The following is a 22751-nucleotide window of genomic DNA, read 5'->3' on the forward strand; positions in this document are numbered from 1 at the left end:
GTTGACACATGTCATTGTATCCCAGTTGCGTAGATTGATGCTCATGCTGTTGGTCACTGGATTGTCTGGTCCAAACATTATTATTAAAATATTATTATTTAACGGCCACTGTGACACAGCTGGAATATTGCGTGGCGCCAAACAACCAACCAACCAACTAAATTTCTTATCTGTAGTTTGTCATGATCTTGAATAACAGTGGATCCTTGCTTTAGATTTTCCCCTTACGTTTTTAGTCAAATTCAAAATCATCCACCATTTTTTTTTTCATGTTTATGTTATCATGACACAGATATTGTAAGATATAGGGAGCATTGGGGTAGCCTAGTGGTTAAAGTGTTCACTTGTCACACTGAAGACCTGGGTTCGATTCCCCACATTGGTAGAATGTATGAAGCCCATTTCTGGTTTCCCCTGCTGGATGTTGGTAAAAGAGGCGTTAACCTCACTCATACTGGACATGAAAACTGTGACATTTTCACTCATGGCTATACCACCCTGAAAATATCACGTTTTTCACATTACTTGAAGTTGAACAAATACATCTCCTCATGCTTGTATATATGCTTCTCTATCCTCATTCTGTTTATCACTTGCTTGATAACAGTGTTAGAACGGTGTGATGAGTAAACACTTTAACCACGGTGGGCGAGCTGGCTAAGGCGCCAGGCTAGTGATCCAGTGAGCATGAGGTGCCGGGATCGAGCCCACCTGTGCCCGGGTGTAAAAACCTTGGAGTCAACTTTGTGTGCAGATTCTTTCAGTGTTGTCACAACCCCTAGTGTACAGTACACAACCCTGTGCACTTAAAAGAACCCACGAATCCATTGGTATATGACCAGATGGTGGCCACATGAATACGTGCAAACACCTAGTTGCGGGCACAGCAACGTGCAGTGAACTTGGACAAAGTACTGTGACTATGTGTCGCAGTCCACCCAGCTGTGAATCGGTACCTCGTTAGGATGAGAAAGCCACAATAACTCGGTGCGCCTAGTGGCTGCAAGAATTGCGTACTGCCCAGGGAGTTGAGACTTATAATACATTGTGCCTTTGATATTGACATCCAATGATCGAGGGAAAACAATACCAGCGCCTTGAGCATGCACTAGTTGCCTGGATATGTGCGCTATATAAATATCCTACAATAACAATAACAATAACCACTAGGCTACCCCACCGCCCCTATTCTGGTGATATATTCTGATATTAAATAGAAAGAAATGATGTTTAGGTTGGTCTCTAATGTCAGGGATGTCGCGGACATTGTATCTACGTGTCTATGACATCACACGCAAGCTGACAAGCTTGATATCCTCCATGTTTCAGCTCACCAGGGCCGCGTCACAAGTGTCAAGTTCTCCCTGGGCTGTGAGTGGGTGTTGAGCTGTGGGAAGGACAAGTACTTCATGTGGCACTGCAGCGAGACCGGCCGCAGACTTGGCGGGTACCAGGCCGGGGCGTGGTGTCTATGTCTAGAGTATCCTTCACGAGAACTGTGAAGATCGCGGTTAGAATTGATCTTCAGCAACCCATGCTTGTTGTAAAATACAATGCATAGCTGAAATATAGCGGTTAAACAACAAGACAGGTGTGATACTTTATGGATAGCCAAATTCTTTATTATATTATGATGCGACGTTTTGGTACAGCACAGAACCGACTTATATACATGTAACGGTATAAGAATCTATACCGAAACATCACATCATAATATAATAAACAAGTTGTGAACCATAAAGTAACGAATCTATCTTATTATGCATCAACTTCTAAAATGCCAGTAAAACATATCGGATGTTAAACAACAAACAAATATCACATGTGGTACAAACAGAGGCTGAGGAAGCTTGCCTTGATATATCAATAGTTATACTCTAACTGAAACATTCACGAGTCCAGGGACTGTTTCACATTCACAAGAACATTTCTATTGACTTAATGATGGTATGGCTTATGCTTGACTTTACCTAAACATGGCCTGTGATCCAATTTTTTTGTTAAACAGGGGATGGAAGGGTAGCCTAGTGGTTAAAGTAGTCACCTGCTGAAGATTTGGGCTTGAAACTCTCATGGTTACAATGTGTGAGGCATGTTTCTGTGGTACCTCTCTATTGTTCTACATATTGCAATATGTTGGAGATAGTATTTGACTCTAATTGCACAATCAGATCCTATTTTGATTCATAATTAAGTAACAGTTATGCAGGGTGGTTAGTTTCTGCCATTTTGTTACCATGGATACAGGGGAGATATCAGCATGCATTTTCAAATGTTTGTCAATGGATTTCTGTGCAGACTTTAGGCTAAACAATGCAAATAACTATAAAACATGATATTTTAAACCTAATAAAATGGAACACAGAAAAAATAATGTAATACAGTGAAACCTGTCTAAACCGGCACCCCACGGGACCGAAATAAAAAGCCGGTTTAGACAGGGTGCCGGACTAGACAGTGTCAATCATTTTCCAACATGGCTGCCATTTACACTTGTCACTCTCTCAATCTAGCGTCCTGAGAGGAGAGCGAGGAGTGTAATGGATTAAGGGACCTTGATTGGACTGCTCATACCCATGCCAGCTTTAAGCGTTTGATTCACCGCACAATCACTACTTCCTGATTATCTAGCGTGCCAAGATTATTAATTAGTGTATTTGACTATGGGTCCGTGGTTGGACTGCTCATACCCATGCCAGGTTAGACAGTGTTAATTACACTTAAAATTACTTTTTTGGGACCGGAAAGTCGTGCTGGAATACGGAATAGACAGGTGCCGGATTAGACAATGTTTTAATGATCATAATATCTTGTAAAATGGCGGGACTAAAATATTATGCCGGTTTTCACAGTGTGCCGGATTAGACAGGTGCCGGTGTTGGCAGGTTTCACTGTATGTGTTGTTATGAAAAACGTTATTGCAGCCTGCCTACTCTTAATCAGCTAACAACTCGAAGTAGACTTTATTACATAGAAGTACCTTAACTCTGGGCTAGATTTGACGAACAGTCCAAATATGCTTTTGTGGGCGACTACTCAGGTCAGATCTCAGTGCTGAAGATAGGACAGAGCAGCTTCCAGCTCATTGTCACACTCAAGGGACACTCAGGTCAGTATGGGTTGATGTAATTGTACTCAATGTAATTATCATCCATGTTGGATTACCATACAAATAACATATTATCTCCGTGGTTGTCCGATTGAGACTTTGAGGTCAGTGTCGATGCATGATAATATATACCTGCCACCATATAGCTGGAATATTTGCTGAGTGTGGCGTAAAACTAAACTAAACTCACTCACTCACTGATAATATATACTGAACTCCAATAGAAATGTGAATATTACAAATGTTTGCAATTAGCTGAAACAAGACATAAATCAGGGCTACGTGGTGTGTTCAATACTCAGATGGTCATTCTTGTCAGTTGTGTGTTCCGATGATTCCATGTTGGTTGCTGATGGAGCCCTACTCAATACTGGAATGTCATTTCCCATGATTATTAAGTGACATTTCCAAATGGTGCAATCTAATGATGTCTGATTGACATTATCAGGGCTCCAGATAACTTTTGGGGGTGTGAGTGTACTTACACATCATATTGCAAGCGGAGGTGTACTGAGAATTTTGAAGGAGTACTGACATGTTTTTGTGTGAGCGAGTTGGTGATGTGGTTTGTCTGGACGATTCATCGATCACTATTTCCAACCATGTATCTGTATTTGAAGTCACGTGAGAAATAACTGACCGACCGTGTGATGCGCGAAAAGTCAGGTCCGACTGGATATAAATAGGAACAGTGTAGTTTTTAGCCAATCGAAAAATAGTGACGCATATCGTTGCATGGCAACGCAAGTGATTCCTACTGTCGGGGTTTCCTCATGTGTCAAATCGTGTTTTGCAAAAGAAACTTGACAAGTATTTATCTGAAATAGATTTCCATTTGCACGATACGCACGGAAATTAAATGTTAGACGTACAAAGGTATTTATGAGCGTACACGATACGCTTGAAATCTTATATTATGTCGTACTTAATTGATTTTGAGGCGTACATTACGCCTGTACGCCCCTGTATCACAAAACACCTCTGGTTATGAATAAAGACCATTTGTGTGTTCACTTTAAGGACTCACATTGTTTGTTTGAATGTTTTCATCAGCAAACATCAATCTCTTTATTCACCACTGTATCGCAGTTTTACGTGATTCACGTTTCTTTTGGAACTGAGTATAGAAACTATGGTGAAACCGATATGGGGGGGGATTAGTATTGAATAAAATATTAGTTATGATTGTTACTGATCATATTGAATCGTTTTTGGAACTGGTCCCTAAATCACTTTGATGGCGGAGTGTGTTGGAGTCTTTTCCTGACATGCAGTTTGACGTCACTTTATCAGTTTTACGTGATTCCCTTTTCTCTTGTACTTCCTCCATGGTGTAGTGGTTAGAGCGTCCGCCCGGGAGAGCGGAAGGTCGCGGGTTCGATCCCCGACCGCGTCATACCAAAAGACGTTAAAATATGCTACTTGTTGGTCCCTGCCTGGCCCTCAGCATTAATGGGTACAACAAGTACTGGTCGGCTCGGAGTCAGTATAATGTGTCTGAGTGGGGTGTTCATGCTTCACTGCGGCATGGTATCTCAGTGGGCTTGCACTATAAAACCAGCTTAAGTCTGGGCTAGTACAAGCAGCCGCACATACACATACACACGCATGCACGTCGTCATATGAGCGAAATATTCTCAAGCACGACGTTAAACCCAATTTCACCTCGCCTCACCTTTTCTCTTGTAACTGAGTATAGAAACCATGGTCAAACCATTATGAGGTGATCAGTATTAAAAATAATATGAGTTTGAGGGTTGACTGATAATATTGACTCCTGTTTGCTGCTGACAAATTGGGACGTTGGGGTAGCCTGGTGGGTAAAGCTTTAACTTGTCACACCAAAGACCCGGGGTTCTATCGCTGAAAACGGTGTAAAACCATACTCACTCATTCCTGACAGGGTAAGGGACCAGTTCAAAATTCTTTTTCAGAAGAAGTCCTCCTTGGGGTACATATAAGCATTAAAATGTCCATTTTATATCCTACGACAGTTGTAACTAAATTTTTAATATAATATTTACAAAATAAAAAACACGTTTTGTCTTGTGAGACCACCCCTACAGGGCCCCACCGGACCAACACAGCCAAGAGCAGGTAACTCTCGCCGTCTACCTCGTACCTCACTTTTCATGCTGTCGTTCTGTTGAATAGACGTGCGTGGTGTTCGTTTCGAGTTTGCTCTCCTACCGATACGATGAGTGTAAAAGAGTCTCAATCTGTATGTATGGTTCCTTTCTCTACGCACGGGCGTTAGATGGACGTCATATGTGGATATTTTCATTCATCTTTTGTTGTAACTTTGCCGTGGGTTCTCTGTTTTCCAGCCATGTGGCAGGCAAAATGGCGGACCGTGCGATCGTGGTTTCCTTGCTATATGTTCTTGGTAACTTGTAGTAGGGAGTTCATATGTTATGTTTGCATATTATATGGTAGGCTTGCCTAAATTCTCTTTCTTTTCAGCGAATTTGTGGTAAGTCGTTGTTGGGTAGTTTTGATAGTGTTCGTTTCGTATCACTCAACTTTACTCTATGTAAACGCAGGGGTGGCTAGCCTTTTTCTGCTTTGCATTGTATGTTGTAGCATTTATATATCGCCCGTGCGGGTTATTCTTGCTATTACTTGTGTTTATGTGTTTGCTGCTTCACAGTTCCTGCTAGTAACACTGGCGTGGTTCTGTTTGTTGCAGTTTAAGCCCTGTGCGTTGTGCCGTGCACACTACCGCCACAGGATGGTTATAAAGTGTGCCTCCGGTGTTTAGCCGAGGACGCTCACGACGATCAAGGATGCTAATAATAAACGCCCTTGTGTCAATATTCCTGTTACATTATGTTGTATTATGATAATATTTCATACGTTTACACACAACCACGGCTCATAGGCCGAGGTTGTGGTTATTTGTCTGAGTTTCTATGCCTCACGCGCATTCTTTCCGACACGCAGATTTTATGTTTTTTCACTAATCTGCTTCAGGCGGGGGATGATATATTAGGTTTCTAAGGAAATCCCTTTATCGTTCCCGCGCAAACAATGTTGCTAAATTAAATATGACTCAATTTGCTTCACTATTGCAGCAACATATTCTTCAACATAATGTCAAGTCGATGATTGATAGCGCGATGTCCGGGCTCGTCAGGAGCTCGGCTCGCAAAGTGTTGATCTCGAAGGTAAGTTAACCAGGTGTCGTCTGTGGTGAAATCCCCGATTGACACGGTGCTGTCTGGGTTCCGCAAGGAGCTCAGCACGCCTGTCATCGGGGGTGGATCGGACGCATCTGGGGGGGGTTGGCTGCGGCCTGTGCTGTGGCTCGGAGAACGCGCCTCCTCCCAGGCAGCTTGATCCTGGCTTCGGCTCAGGTGAGTGTGCCATCGGCACCTTGTGGCGACCTAGCTTCGGGCTCAGGTTCGTCACGGGCGCCTGGCGCCGGCGATGCAGGTTTCACCCTGTCTTCGCCTGGTGCCCTGACCAGCTCGGGGACACCTCGGCACCTTGTGGCGACCTGGCTTCGGGCTCAGGTTCGTCACGGGCGCCTGGCGCCGGCGATGCAGGTTTCACCCTGTCTTCGCCTGGTGCCCTGACTGGCGGTCGCCTAGGCGCCGACCAGCTCGGGGACACCTCGGCGCCAAGTGGTCAGTTGGGGTTGCCCGGGAAACCTGTATATCGGCAGGTTCCTCTCGGCGCCCCGGTCTGGGTTCCACTGAGCTGCCGATCACCTCGGCGCTCCTAGGTCTACCTGTGTCCACCAGGGGAAACCTGCATTGCCAGGCTACTCCCTTGTGTCTCGGGACTGCAGATCGGACTAGCACCGACCTGGGCTTCAGCCCCGGTACGGAGCAGATGCCCGGCGCTGTTAGCTCAGGTCTCGGCCTGATGTCTATCGATGCCCTGGCCAAGAGGCCGTTGAGTGTGATGAGCTGCCGATCACCTCGACGCGCCGAGGTCTACCCATGTACACCAGGGGAGCCCTGCATTGTCAGGCTACTCCCATGTCTTTTGGGATCGGGGTTCGAACTCGAACCGCCGACCCGAGCACTTACGTATATATATATACACACATACATGTGTATGTATATACATACATGTGTATGTATGGGTATTTATATAGCGCTATAGGCTATGTTTGACTTTATGCTTAGTGCGCTTTTGGAGAGTACTTTGGGAAACCTGATTTATCAGGCTACTCCTACGTATCTCGGGATCGGGGTTCGGTCTAGAACAGCTGAGCTTCGGCTCTGCGGATTCTCTGAACCCCGTGGGTAGCGCCGACCCAGGCTTCGGCACTGGTAGGGCGCAGATTCCCGGCTCCGGTAGTTCAGGTATCGGCTCCGGTAGTTCAGGTCTCGGCCTGATGTCTATCGACGTATTGACCTAGATGCCATCGAGTGTGCCGGGTGTGACGGTCACCTCGCCGCTCAGAGGTCTGTCTGAGTGCTTGTGAAACCTTGATTGTCAGGCTTCTCACATGTGCCTCGGAATCGGGGTTCAGGCTCGTACAGTGGACAAATCGATTTGAGCTTCGGCTCATTTCGCTACTTTGAACTTACCACTAAGTAGGTTCGTCCCTGAGGGCAAGTGCGAGATAGAATCGCGCCTATGTTGCCTCAGGTGTTGTCCATGTCGAATACCCGAACCGTTGGAGTTTGCCTCCCGGAGGAAAGCCTGCTTCCAGCACGGCATCCGGGACAAGGCCTCACACTCTCCCTTAAGTCTGCCGTTCTTTCCCCTTCACAGCTCAACGCTGTATGCTCCACTCGGCGCATCTCTCAGCCCTGCTGAGGGAGCTGGTGGAAAGGGGAGAGAGCGCCGGTGGAATTTTTTCGTCGGCGACTCTGGGCGGCATCTGACGGGGGCAACTCTCATCTGGCTAGGGACTGCATGGTAGCTGTGCCAGCCAAATGATGAGTGCGGTTATGGGCCTATACGCCCGGGACCGTTTCGAGGAATACGGAAGTCTGTTGAGCTTCTCGTGAATTCCTCAGGTGCCCAGGCATCGGCAAACGTTAAGTTGCCGACTGCTGGGGTTACTATATTCTGCCGCAAACACCGGTCGGAGCGACACACTCCAGTGTCGGCTTCCCGGGAGACGGCGACAATACTCCGTGCCGAGATCCAGTCTTTGCTGGGCTAGGCAACCAGTGTGGTGGTTTCCAATGGTCAGGAATATGTGGGGTTTGACTCCATTTATTTCATCGTTGCCATTACTTAACGGAATGTTCAGACCCATTCTCATCTGAGAGCTGAACAAGTTTATAGAGGTACTGTCCTTCAAGATGGAGACACCGCTCGGTGATCTCATCTGCCGAGACAGGGGATTGGCGCGACGTCAATCGACCTTGAGGTCATTACCTCCTTGTTCCATTGCACCCTGATTTCAAGATTTACCTTCGGTTTCTTGTTTGACGGGGCGTGCTACCAGTTTCGTGTGCTCTCCTTAGGCTACATTACGGTGCCAAGGGTGTTCACCAAATTGAGGTTTATTACAGCTCAGATAGCCAGATCGCAGTGCGGTGTTGTCACCCGTTACATAGGCGACTGACTCATCGTGGTTTCAGATAACTGTTGAGTCTGGGGACCTCACGATCAGTGTTGGTCACTCTTACGAAACTGGGCGGAATTGTCAACCTCACGCAGTCAGATGGACAGACGTCAGGCGTCTCTCCGAGGGTCCCCACCCCTGGAGACACCGTCGCTCTCAGTCCAGCCAGATACATCCCTACCGGGTTAGGGGCGATGTTCTGGGTGACCTGCAGCCTTGAGAGGCGAAGTCACAACCTGCACATCAATGTGCTGGAATTGACAGCAGTCAGGTTGGTGTTCGATCCCGCGCCGGGATTGAATTACCTCTTCGGCCAGACATTCTCCCTCTGCACGGGGCGCCACACCCGAATCCTCGGATTCACTGGGTGGCTTGGCCTCTGTCGGGTATAACCCACGGAATTCCTGCAACCGTTGCAGACACAATTCTGGCTGGGATTCGACACCCATTCAGTGTGTTGAAAGGTGGGGCGCGCTGGTGTGCAGATAGTTGGATTTCATAATCCCTATTCTGCGGATTTAGTCCGGATATTGGAGTTACTATAACCTCGTTTTGGTTGAGAGCCTTATGACCTCCACCATTGCCGGGTACTCCATGGCTATTTCCACGTTTCACACCTCGTTCGATGGTGCTCTGCCTAGGCAGCATCCTCTAGTACATCGCGTCGTAGCTGGCATGAACAGGGTTCGACCACCTCGTCGGCGACCCAGCCCACCTTAAAATTACCACTTATTCACAATTGGCTGTCTGGCCCTAATTTTTCAAGTATATCGTCTCTCTCACTTCACTTGTTGACGTTGAAGACGACTTTACTTGTTGTGGTGAACTCTGGTAGAAGGGTCGGGTACATCCATGCGATTCCCACTGACCCAACACTGACAGTATTTTATACTGATCATGTCCGTATTCCACTCCCGGATACCTACCACTCTCAGTGCGATATTGCTTTCCACGTGACTGCTCATATCGCACTTCTACCCCTTACCCAGCCTTCCGCACCGGGGACCAATCTTTCGATTGCTCACCCGTGCCTGTCACGAACTAACGAACAACAGGGATCCGTACGGGTACCCATGTGTGCTGTTTGGTGGCGGGAAGACTGGGGAGTCTGCTAGCAAGCGCACTTTATCTCGTAGGCTTGTTTCCGTAATTGTATGGTTACAATGATACGGTTTACCTCCCCCCCGAGGGGTTGAAGGCAGACTGGGTAGGGCAGATGCCGCTTTGTTGGCAATACACAGCGGCACTGCTCAAGCAAGAGATCGGTTCTGTCGCTCTTTGGAGCCAGCAGAACGCCTTCAGTCGCCATTACCAACTTGACACGCATTCTAAGGATCGTGCTCGGTTCGGTCTTTCGGTTCTCTCCAGTGGAGAGTGACCTGCCACTCTGACCAAGTTAGTAACTGGTCATTGGTATCGGTTCTGTGTTCAATGTCGATATATTTCGTATCACTACATCGTATTAGCCTTACCATCCTTTGTTTGGGTCGGGTTTGGGTGTACATACGTCCCTTACGTCCCCTTCAAGAGGGCGGGGTCCGTTTTGAACGCTTTAACCAGTCATATGCTATTAACCCGTCTTGCGACGGAATTGGGTACGAACCCCCCACGGGGCACTGTTTGGTATGCCTCTCTTCGAGCCGCATGTCATGTGACCAGGTTAGTGTAATGGTGAGCCAACACATGGTCGGCTACGCTTTTCGCTATTCAGGTGATTTTTTGTACCCTTACAGTTTTTCCCTCTTCCCGAGCATTCGGTATTTGGGAGTCTGTGTTAATCGGCTTTGTGGGATGGTGGCCTACACTTACCCTCCTCGCCGAGAGTGTTTGGTGGGGTGTTTTCACTGCATACAATGCATGGTGTTTGTACTCGTTCGATTTCCTCAGAAAGTTTTAGCGAGGCTAATAATTTCTCTGGGTTTTATCGAGGTCCCGGCAAGCCCTCTTCCAAACAAAGGTGCATTCGAGCATTAGTTTGCAGTACTTATTAGCTCGACTCCTGGGTTATTGGCTTTGTAGCGTTTAAATTTTTTAAGCTTTCCCTACCCTTATACCTCTTGCCACGCTTGTCTGGCCGGGGCTATATTAGGGTTGGGAGTTGTTTCGGCATGTCCCCATACATTCCTTGCATTGTAATGGTTGGGGGCGGGGTTTTATGTCATTGATATTGAGCCAATTGACATATAAGCTTGGGCTCTCTAGTTCCGCCCGTCTGATTGACATCAGCGGTCAGGTGGCTCGGTGTTTTCTATTTCGTGATCGGGTTGTAGATTTCACTCCACCACGGGTTTAGTTGTTGCCAGACAGAATGCCACTCCGCCTCAAATATCTTTGGGAGTCTGTCATATGCTTATATGTACCCCAAGGAGGACTTCTTCTGAAAAGAATTATACAAACCTGTAGAGGTTATGAATTCTTTGAAGAAAGTCCTCCTTGGGTACGGCCACCCGCCTCCCCTCATTCTGTCTGACACGTTCAGCATGAAAAGTGAGGTACGAGGTAGACGGCGAGAGTTACCTGCTCTTGGCTGTGTTGGTCCGGTGGGGCCCTGTAGGGGTGGTCTCACAAGACAAAACGAGTTTTTTGTTTTGTAAATATTTTATTAAAAATATAGTTACAACTGTCGTAGGATTTAAAATAGACATTTTAATGCTTATATGTACCCCAAGGAGGACTTTCTTCAAAGAATTCATAACCTCTACAGGTTTGTATAAGTTTTAATGTCATATAAAAACCTTGATTCCCTTAGGTTAGGATGGTCAGATTTAGTGACTTGGTTGATATTGTGGGAGTATACAATGTTGGCTTGGTTTGTTGCCAATAACTGGTGTATCTGGGCCAGACTTACTGTCATACAGCTGGAATATTGCTGACTGCAGTGTTAAACAACAAACAGAAAGTTGAGAATAAGAATGAGATACTTTCCATGAGGTCTTAGAAAGATTAACTGATTACATGGTTGTGAAAACTCAGTCCAGGATGACAGTAATGTCAATGAATTGTCTAGGTTCAACCTAAAATATATGACTTGAAGGTAAATTTACTCAGAGAGTTTGTTTATAGGAAGTATACGCTCTATGGCCTGGGACGTCCAGCGCAGTCTGCTGTTTACCGGGAGCTTCGACCAGTCCATCATCGTGTGGGACATCGGGGGGAAGAAAGGCACAGCATTTGAACTGCAAGGACATCAGTGAGTATATCTCAGTTTGTGGAGAATGCTTGTGTGAGGTGGGCTTAATGTATGCAGTCATGTAGCAATGTGGTGAGGGTGCCCCACTCCGGATCCTGAAACCAAGGTCGTCTTAGCAACACATTAACACTTCAACCTCTGGTAGACACATTGAGCAACATTGGTCATAACCTTTTCCTCTCTGTTAGCAATATTCCAGCCATTTCATAGCAGGGACACCTGAAATGGGCTTCACATATTGTACTTATGTGGGGAATCAAACTCATATTTTAGTCAAAATGAGTGCAGGCTTTAACCACTTGGTTTTGGTCCTACCCCACATTTAATCACAGTTTCCACTATAAACGTGGCATAGAATCCTCAAATAGCTCGACTCAAAGCAATATTCCAGCTATATGGCGGCGGTCTGTAAATAATCGAGTCTGGACCAGACAATCCAGTGATCAACAGCATGAGCATCGATCTGCGCAATGGGGAACCGATGACATGTGTCAACCAAGTCAGCGAGCCTGACCACCAGGGATCTGGTCCAGACTCGATTATTTACAGACCGCCGCCATATAGCTGGAATATTGCTGAGTGCGGCGTAAAACTAAACTCACTCACTCACTCGACTCAAAGCATTTCCTCATGTGACATATTGTTTTCATGGACTTATGTGCTGTATAATTCCAGCGACAAGGTACAAGGCTTGTCTTATGCTATGGGGTCAAAGCAGTTGGTATCAGGATCAGACGACGGTCTGCTTGGGATATGGCAGATGGATGTAGAGAGACTGGAGGTAAACCATTGCTTGTTCTTCACAGGTATCAGAACTACATAAGTATCAGATCTACAGGTTAGCATTACAGGGTTGATCCTTAGGCAATAGCTGTGTTTCTCCAGACAATACAAATCATCCCATCTTGCTTTGTAAACTTTCATAACAGTAGCAGTCCTTCATCCACTGTCTGTGTAATCATCAGTCACTACACATTGTACACAAGGCAGTTCTATATCATTCTGTGTTCCAGCTGAAGTCTCTGGTCTTTGAGCAGCAAAATATTAACATGCAAGCTGGTTTAAATATGAAATTGCATTTGGCAGTTTTAGGTTGCATCAGGGCAACTTCTAAATGCTTAATTAGAGCCCTGCATTTCTTTTTAAGATGGATTAGTTTCTGTAAAAGGATCAGTTGCTTTCAAAAATAATCCATGTACATGTGGTCACCGTATATTAAGATATATATCTTATACACTTCACAGACTCCAGAATGGAAGGAGAGTGATGTGTGTCAGAAATGTGGTGCTCCATTCTTCTGGAATGTCCGCAAGATGTGGGAAGAGAAGATGATAGGAAACAGACAGGTCAGTGTTATTCATTTATAGAAATATGAAAGAGGTTGCATTATCAGTGATTATAACATAGGAAACAGACAGGTCAGTGTTATTCATAAATAATGTGAAATAGAAAAGAGTTGCATTATCAGTGATTATAACATAGGAAACAGACAGGTCAGTGTTATCAGTTAAAGTGAAATAGGAAAGAGGCTGCATTATCAGTGATTATAACATACGAAACAGACAGGTCAGTGTTATCAGTTAATAGGAAATAGGAAAGAGGCTGCATTATCAGTGATTATAACATAGGAAACAGACAGGTCAAAGTTATCATATAGTGAAATAGAAAGAGGTTGCATTATCAGTGATTATAACATAGAAAGAGACAGGTCAGTGTTATCAGTTAATAGGAAATATGAAAGAGGTTGCATTATCAGTGATTATAACATAGGAAACAGACAGGTCAGTGTTATCATATAGTGAAATAGGAAAGACGTTGCATTATCAGTGATTATAACATAGAAACAGGCAGGTCAGTGTTATCAGTTAATAGGAAAGAGGTTGCATTATCTTCAAGGGCCCTTTATTTGACCACTGCATGGTTAGGCAAGGATCCTAACAATATTTCAGAGAATTAGCTGAAAATGCCTTCTAACTTAACCGATGTTGATGTATAGTATGACCAGAAATTATTGAGAATTTTAGGAATATGTTTAATTGGATTTCTAGTATAAACAACCTTGACCAGCTATTAAGTGCTTGGTTTCATTCAAGAGAGACAACTCCGTTAATCCTTTTTCATTAGTTTGTGAAGAGTTATCCCCCCTTTGTTTACTTGCTAGCAGACAACATTTTCAGTGACCCTCAGTATGGATGATTTAGAGAAGAGGAAGTTGATTTTAGAGTATTATAACAAGGACATCAGCTCAGCTAAAGTGATTTCAAGTAGAACAGGCATCCCTTTGTCCACTGTTTATCGTGTTTTGAAAAATATTGCAAATGGATATGGCATTGAGCACCAGGCAGGCGCAGGTAGGCCCAGAAAATTGACTGTCGGTGACAAGAGGCGGCTTGGTATTCTTGTTTCTAAAAAACAAACGAAGGAGTTTAGAAAACTTAAGGCTGGATATGATTGATAGAGGAACTGTGGCTGTCTGTAAGGAGACAATTAGAACTGAGCTGCATGCAATGGGTTGGCAGAAAAGTCGAGGAATTCCATCACCGATCATGAAACCTGAACAAAAAGGAGCGAAGGTTGAACTGGTGCTTACAGCATAGAAATTTTAACTGGGACAATGTGATTTTCTCAGATGAAAGTTCTGTGTGGCTGTTTCCTAATACACTGAAATTCTGGACCAAACAAACTGAAAAAAACTTTGTATCAGCGCCCAAAGTACAGTCCGAAATTTAACGTGTGGGGTGGCATATCTGTGTTAGGGGCAACACCCCTCTGTGTATTTGAAGGGAATGTGAACAGTGAGCGGTACACAGATATTCTCGAGGGACATTTACTTCCATCTGCTCACATGTTCTATGGAAAGTTTTGGATTTTCCAGCAGGACAACGACCCAAAACATCGTTCAAAGCATTCACAGGCCTTGTTTCGGACCCAAAATATGACATTATTAGATTTGCCAAACTATAGCCCTGACCTAAATCCAATAGAAAATGTTTGGGGACTTATGAAGGAAAGTGTCAATAAGACAAATCTGACAAATATTGCTGAAATGAAAGAAGAGGGGATCTGATATTGGGACAGCATGGACCACAACTTTCTAACTTCTTTGATCAGTAGTATGCCCACGCCGCATTGAAGCCTGCATTGCTGCCCATGGTGACTTGACAAAATACTAACTGTTCACCTGTCTTTGAATCTGGAGTTATGTTCTGCTAATATTCACATTTAATACGTAAGTAATGAGTGAAAAAAAATTAAAAATTACAATCTTAATTTCTCAATAATTTCTGGTTGTACTGTATTTCCTAACTGGTATATGTTTGTGTCACTTGTTTCAGCATCACTGTAGGAAGTGTGGCAAGGCAATGTGTGCCAAGTGCAGCAACTCTAAGTCTACTATCCCTCCCATGGGATACGAGTATGAAGTCAGGGTTTGTGACGAGTGTCTACCAACCATTACAGATGAAGAGTGAGTTATCACTTTGTTTGCCTCCGAGAAATAAGCATCTATACGTTATAATCTGGATTTACTTCTTGAAACTTTCTCCAAGGCCTGAAGAAACTGTAAATATACCTGGGGCGGTGGAGTAGCCTAGTGGTTAAAGCGTTGGCTCGTCACGCCGAAGACCCGGGTTCGAATCCCCAGATGGGTACAATGTGTGAAGCCCATTTCTGGTGTCCCCTGCCATGATGTTGCTAGAATATTGCTAAAAGCGGCGTAAAACCAAACTCAGTCAGTCAGTAAATGTACCTTTTAAGCTGTTAATTCTGTTTTCAAGGTCCATGTCTTAAGACACTGTGTGTCGGTTTTATCCTTGAATGGAACTATATTTTTTATAGTAATCCTTTTTATTTCACAGCATGTAGGATAAGTACAGTGGAAATGGCAAGTTTATCGGTAGAAATGAGCAGTCTATCTAGTATCACATATGGTTCACTGTGAATTACAGACATGAGAAGTTTCCATGGATTTCCGGGATTTTTTTTTCATTTTGAAGTTTTTGAGATAGATGTAAATCTGCAATAAAAGACCTCCAAGATACCTGGCTAAATTTTCAGTGTGTTTTGTGCGTTGCCGTTCTCATGTCTGATATTATTGTATTTTTCCAACTTGACTGTTTAACTGCTGTATTGCTGTAGCCATAATTGTACTGACTGCCTTTTTGGCCCCTAGTCGAGCGCCTCTGGCAACATTCCATGACACCAAGCACAGCATCATGTACATGCACCTAGACGAGACGAGGAAACGGCTACTGACTGTAGGTAAAGACAGGGTCATGAAGGTGTGTGGATTACAGCAGAGCTGTCAAATTGTTATTTATGTTGTTGAGATGATGATCCGTTACATTGCATGATTTTGCATGAATCATCAAGGGCTAAATACCTGCCACCGTGACAGTTTAGGGACCGTTCATAATTTATGTCTAGGGGGTGATGATGATTTTTTAGGTTTTTTTTTTGGGGGTGGGTGGGCAGAGGGGGTCACCCGTTTGTTCTGGGGAGGTAGGGGTTATCAATTTTGTACACATGTACTTGTACATAATAATATTTAAATATTCTGCTTAATAATTATGGGAGTGGGCGGTCATTGTTTTTGTACATGACTTGGGGGGGGGGGCGAATTCACATTGTACATGCTTCTCTATAAATATCATCATCTCCCCCTCTAGCCTATTCTCTTTCCATAGAGGTTACTTGTCATATCTTCCTACGAACCTCTGTTCTAATACGGCCATATTTCCTGGTTCTCGTATAATCCCCTAGAGGCAAAAAATCGCAACACGAATTATCTCCCTTCTTTCTATCCAATCAGAACACGTGTTACATCGACTTAGATCCAACTTGACTAACATAAGCAAATATGGGACCACAAATATCCCTCCTCTGCCGGGGACTTTGGTTGATGTGACACACAAGACATTTAATGGCTAGCTTGCCCGTTGTCAACGAGGGCGATGGAGATGCCATTGATGAGCCATAACATGACCGAGTTCTGTCTAGAAGAAACGTTTGTGCATCTCACAGGGGAATAGGTTCTAGTTTTCCCGAAGCATACGGAAATTATCGAGGCCTTTCGAATGATCACTTTTGAAACAACGTCGCTGATTGCACAACTAAATCTGATTGCAACCAATCACGAATCCTGAACACTCGCACCATGAAAGGGCCGTATTAGAACAGAGGTTCGTGGGAAGGTATGACAAGTAACCTCTGTGGGAAGAGAATGCCTCTAGCCATAAATTATGAACGGTCCCTTACATTTGGCGGGGATTTTAAACTTGAATGTGTTGACACACCACACAGTATACTGCCTAGCCAATCAAATTGTAGCACTATAAGAGAGGTAACTCTATCAACTGCATTGATGATATTGATTATGCAATAGTATCACTTCTGGTGCAATGGATGAAAATATTTACATTTTAATTGTAATTTGTGTTTGTTTTGATGGAAGTTATTAAAGAAAACATAGGTAAAAGTAGATTATTGTCACTCAACGAGAAACTGTGATAGATGTTTGTATCAGGGTGTAAACAGTTGTGATGCATTGTTGTTTTGTCCCACTATGGGAACAAGTTCCAGAAGGAATTGTTTGGAAGGAGGGGTATCCAAACTAACAGGGTTTCTCTGTATTCCATCATTTGGGTCAGCACTATGTGCTCTACTGTATTGGCCAGCTGTGATCAGGGGTGGAAATAACCCATTGCCCGATGTCCGAGTCCAGTGTTTTTTTTCTGTCGGGCAAGCAAATTTGTATATCACACTGTACTGGTGTCCAGTTGACTTTCCAATGTTAATTATGTTGTTTATTTTTAAAAAACAGACGGTATAGTGGAAAAATTATCAGGGCTAGTGATTTTACATGTGCCACTGTACCGGAGTACACTAACAATTTTAAAGTTGTTTCCACCCCTGGTGATATTGCTGGAATATTGCTACAAGCGGCATAACACCCCACTCACTCACGCACTCTTGTATTATGCTTCAAACTAGGCTACCCCACTGCCCCGTTCAGTTTCTGAAGACACTTTTAAAATCTAACGACATTTTATTTCCAGGTGTGGGATCTAAGCAGTGTTCTCTAGCAGTGTTCTCCAGCCCTGGATGCACAGAAGTCCTAGAAGTCATCAAGTAATGTATTCATCCTGACAGTCTGTCTGTCCATCATAGCTGCTGCTTCAGCCTTGTCTGCTCAGTAGCAGGTGCTTGTTTCATGGCCTGGGCACCTCCAGCGCTATTGTAGTTTACCTTGTGGTCACAGGACGCCTGGATCTGTTTATATTGTACAGCTAAACACAATGTTTTTCCAGTAAATGGACCTTGATCTTGCCCTTTCTAAATGGAACAAAAATATTGACTCTTTTCTTTTTAAACATGTAAACAGGAAAATGATTCCATTTATTCTATGCGCCCTCCCCTCTCCAGATTGTATTTACTATTTATATGTACATGATATAGTGTGTCATATCTTGAGTGACTGTGTAGAGAATCCTCCTGTATAATGTATGGCAGTCTGTGACCCTGGCTACAGCTGATGCTTGTGGTCTGAGTAGTGATTCAGATGAAGTCATGTCTTTAAGTTTGAGATTTTCGAGATGACAATTTTTGGCCTGCTGTGTTGAGTGTAAATATGCACCCCTGTCTCAATGCAGTTTTAGTATGTCTATTTGGGGTGTTCGGTCTCGGGATGCTGATCCAATGTCTATGACAGTATTCTGGATGTTGTCATGTTCAGTGAATCTGTTTGTGAAGTTGTCCGATGGTTCATTCCCATAATGAATTTCTTGTCTCAACTTCATACAACCTTACTGGCTATAATTGTGCAATGATCAAAAGTTCCATTAGGAAATGACAGTGTTGAATCAAAGCTGTTCATTTTTCCTTCACCAGTTACGAAACAACACCCCAAAATGTAGAAACACATGTGACCTCTTCAATTGAATTGTGGGACAGATATCGCTCTTGAAAGCGTAATCTTGCAGTTCAATGTAAACTTCCTTGATAAATGAAACCAGATGGTAAACAGAATATGGAGAGAAAGATCAACTTAACAGGAAGTTCATGTGATAAATATTGATCAAATATAAGATATAATTCATGTGATGTGCAGTTTGCCAGTCTGAATGACATGTTTTGTAATTTAACAGTAGTGATTTCTTTTTCTGTAAAATTTGTTCATTTCAGAGACAAGATGTTAGTCTAATTGAAATTGTAAGAGTTGATCAGTCAAGATTGTATATTTATCAAGAGGGGTTGACTCTGGTAGTCAGATCGTCTCAAGATGAAACATGCTGCACATAAGGGATGCAAGAAAGTTTTTATATGACGTAGTTGATGTGATATGAGACTATTTCCCTGAAACACATTCGAGACATGATAATGACATTTCGTCTCATTATAGAAATACTCAAAATACTTAGTGATACTGTATTTTGTGTGTTCTGATAGTCCCAGTCTGATCAGTTATCATATTAATGTTGCCTATACTTCCTTATTTAGAATTACAAAGGGAGATAACTAGTGACACTGGATGTTATTGAATAGCTTGTTGGGTGATCATGAAATGACGTTCACCTTATTTTATTGCAATTATTAGATATGTATGGGGATGTATAGAGCTGTTTTCAGAAAGGCTCAGATAGTTTCAAAGAATTTTCCTCTAGGCATACGATCAACTTGTGTTTTTTGTTTGTTGAGGCTTAAAAAACACACTCAAGTCACAGTACGTTACACATCGTGATAAAATCTTACTTGTGTGATGAAATACTCAATACAAAACACAATTCTGAGTACAATTGTATAAATATCATATGTAAAGTGTTAACAAAGGGTGTATTTTTTCATCATTTCAAATGTTTGATGTGTTTTAAAGCCACAAGAAAGATTGAATAAAGGTATACAAACACAGCTAAAATATTCATCACCAGCTGTTTGTAAAACTATTTGACGCATTGGTTCAGAGATGATTTGAGTCATGTAATGCGTTGGATCAGTGCATTGTTTCAGCCAAACATGTCATTACAGTGTTCGTAGTTTGAAAACAGCATTGCATGGTTCCAGATACTATATTTAGCTGTTGAGTATATACTCACTTGTTTTCATTCACTTAAGGATTGAGAGTTTTCTTAGGGTATTCTATATATTTCTACACCCTTGGATTATATCCAGTGAGTGAACATAATTCTACACAAAACTGTATTTCAATAACTTCTAGTCTACATCTGTCCAGTACACATAGTTCTTCATTATTCAGGGGCGGTGGGGTAGCCTAGTGGTTAAAACATTGGCTCGTCACGCCGAAGACCCGGGTTTGAATCCCCACATGGGTACAATGTGTGAAGCCCATTTCTGGTGTTCCCCGCCGTGATGTTGCTGGAATATTGCTAAAAGCGGCGTAAAACCAAACTCAGTCAGTCTGTCTTCATTATTCACAGCATTAGAGATTATGTATATACATGTGGTTAGTCTGTATATTATTACAAAGCTTTGCGATTTTATACTTCAATAAATGTGCGAAAAAACATTAACAATCCGTAAATGTAGATATGTAATGATATACAGTGCTGAAATCTAGAAAGAAAGGCTGTGTTGGGTAAATGCACAGTCTTGTTTCACCATTGGTATTTTATTGCCTTGTGTATTTGTATGAAAGCTACTAAAATTATTGGTTTATGGTGGTCTATTGTGATTATTTTGCACAAATACAGAGCTTATCTGGAGTTCTGACAATGTGTGCATATGTGGGAGAATTACTGAATTACTGACGCTGTGTGACAATAATGTAATGACAGCAGTTTTCTGGTGATACAGGTAGCGAGTGTCTACTGAGGTGCCTTGTACATATCTGCAACCTATAGTGAGGGAGAGCGAGCGAACAATATGTGTCATGGAAATATGGATGGTGTGTCACATTGAACGACAATGGAATGGAGCTGGAATATTGTACAAATGTTTTACTCCTTCAGAGGCAATGTAAAACACTTCTGCAAACAATGCGTCATTGAAATATAATGGATGGCAAGTCACATGGAATGACAGTGCAATGTTGGTGCTGTAAGACATGTAGCAACTTTAACTCTATGTTAAACACTTCCGTGTACAGTGTACACGTGTACCCAAACTGTCTTGTACTGAAGGACCCTGTTGATCAGGACAGACACTAGCTGTTTTACTATCTAATATAGTCTTTGTAGGAGCTTCTGAGGTATCTCAAAGGAGGTTGTTTAGACTCAAGTCAATCACAGATGTCCAAACTGTATGATACATTTCCCAGTTCAGGTTATTAGTATCATTTTAATATTTATACTTTGAAAGCGACATGTATTTTATAAGATAAAATACGTCAATAATGTGTTTAATATTTTTGCAGATTGAATGCAAGGTTATATTAATTAGAATGTTGCCTTTTGAAAACTATGTAATCTTGGACCCTGTGAGGTTTTTTTTAAATTAGGCTGCCAACAGCAACTCGAAATAAAACCCTCCTAGAATTGATGTACTTTGGTCAGTTGCTAAATGGGCGACACATAGTAAGATCTAGTTCACCTTCTAAATAACTGAAGCAATTATTCCTAAAACTCTCAAATGATAATTTGAAATCTGTCTCACATACCACAATGAAATTGTGAATGGTCGTCTGGATAACATCTGACCTGGAAGTATCATGAAGGTGGATTACAGTTGGGAATTATTAATTAGATGATGTTTTAATGCTGAATTTGTTTTGCATTGCTAAATAGTCTTAGAATTATCATGAAAAAAGCGATGTACAATATTCCCTGTCATTAAATGAATGAAGATGTATCTGCATGTATATGCTTAGTGATACTAACACTATTTTAATCTTAGTTTTCCTTTTCCCAAAGCATTATTTTTTGTGTGACAAGAAATATTATTTGATTCAATATATATTTTTGACTTCTTTGAGAGGCATGTAGAAGTTGGAGCAGTAAGGAGGATAACTATCAATGAATGACCATCTCTGTAATAAAGAAGTTGTTCATCCATAGATTGTTAACTTCCCTTATATATTTTTTAAATGACATTTTTAATTTGTCTCCTGGCTTTTAGTTACAAAATTTGTTAAAACAGATGATATGATGAAGATATATTTCACGATGCATCAAAGACATTTCTGTAATTTGTAGACCTGCCAGTGTGCGGCTGGGGCCATAGGAAATGTGTTTGTGTTATATTAACTTTCACCCCTTGCTATAATATTTGATGTTAGCCTGTGGAGAACCCTTATGCAAACCCCGAGATATTATGTCTGTTGTTAATGTCCTGCATTCTGTCAGTGAAGCTTGTAATGCTCTGGTTGTTTCGACATCTGAAAACTCAAAATGTATAAATTACATTCGTGGATGAACCATCCCTCAGCTGAATCTCCATTGCTGGATCATTAAGCCATTGCTGGATCATTAAGTAACATCTTGTCTTGGTAGAACCATCTTCCTGCTTCCATGGAAACAGGATTGTATGTGCTCTGCCAGTCGTACTATTTTGAAACGTTTAGGAAATTAGTTATACATTTATTCTTGTCCACATGTTAAAACTGAATGTCTTCGTTGATAGGTTGGAAGCAAGATGTCTCAAGATTTGCTACTAAATGCAAGATTGTTTGTTTGGTTATATATAAAGACTGAACTTGAAGTTTATTGGTTGAAAGTCTGAACCCTATTGTCAAGTGTTGTCAAAGGTTATCAATGTAAAATCAAAATCAATTTCTTTCTTTGATGTAAATGTATGTACTGTTGTATATGAATGTAAGAGTGTTTCAACTATCCTGTATCCTTCACTATGCAGTAGTGAGTGCTCTAATGTCGAATATGATGAAGTGACAGTAAGTAGTGAATCTATATAAGTGATGTGGAACCCAATCAGGTCTGAATAAGACCCCAATAACTCATGCTTGCAAG

The 22751-nt window shown here is 42.6% G+C and overlaps 1 protein-coding gene across 1 annotated transcript in view; it reads left to right on the forward strand.

The window, feature by feature from the left end:
• Window positions 1-20505, forward strand: part of LOC124275424 (WD repeat and FYVE domain-containing protein 2-like) — a 29943-nt gene extending 9438 nt beyond the window's left edge. Inside the window, exons 5-12 of the mRNA XM_046710994.1 lie at window positions 1330-1480; window positions 2997-3109; window positions 11709-11835; window positions 12511-12616; window positions 13080-13181; window positions 15171-15301; window positions 16007-16115; window positions 17892-20505. Of these exons, the coding sequence (XP_046566950.1) occupies window positions 1330-1480; window positions 2997-3109; window positions 11709-11835; window positions 12511-12616; window positions 13080-13181; window positions 15171-15301; window positions 16007-16115; window positions 17892-17918 (866 nt within the window). The 3' untranslated portion in view covers window positions 17919-20505. The remainder of the gene's footprint in view (window positions 1-1329; window positions 1481-2996; window positions 3110-11708; window positions 11836-12510; window positions 12617-13079; window positions 13182-15170; window positions 15302-16006; window positions 16116-17891) is intronic.
• The last annotated feature ends 2246 nt before the right edge of the window (window positions 20506-22751 follow it).

Source organism: Haliotis rubra, unplaced genomic scaffold, assembly GCF_003918875.1.
Source record: "Haliotis rubra isolate DU_JTF1 unplaced genomic scaffold, ASM391887v1 Scf1048, whole genome shotgun sequence".
In the NCBI taxonomy this organism is placed as follows: domain Eukaryota; kingdom Metazoa; phylum Mollusca; class Gastropoda; order Lepetellida; family Haliotidae; genus Haliotis; species Haliotis rubra.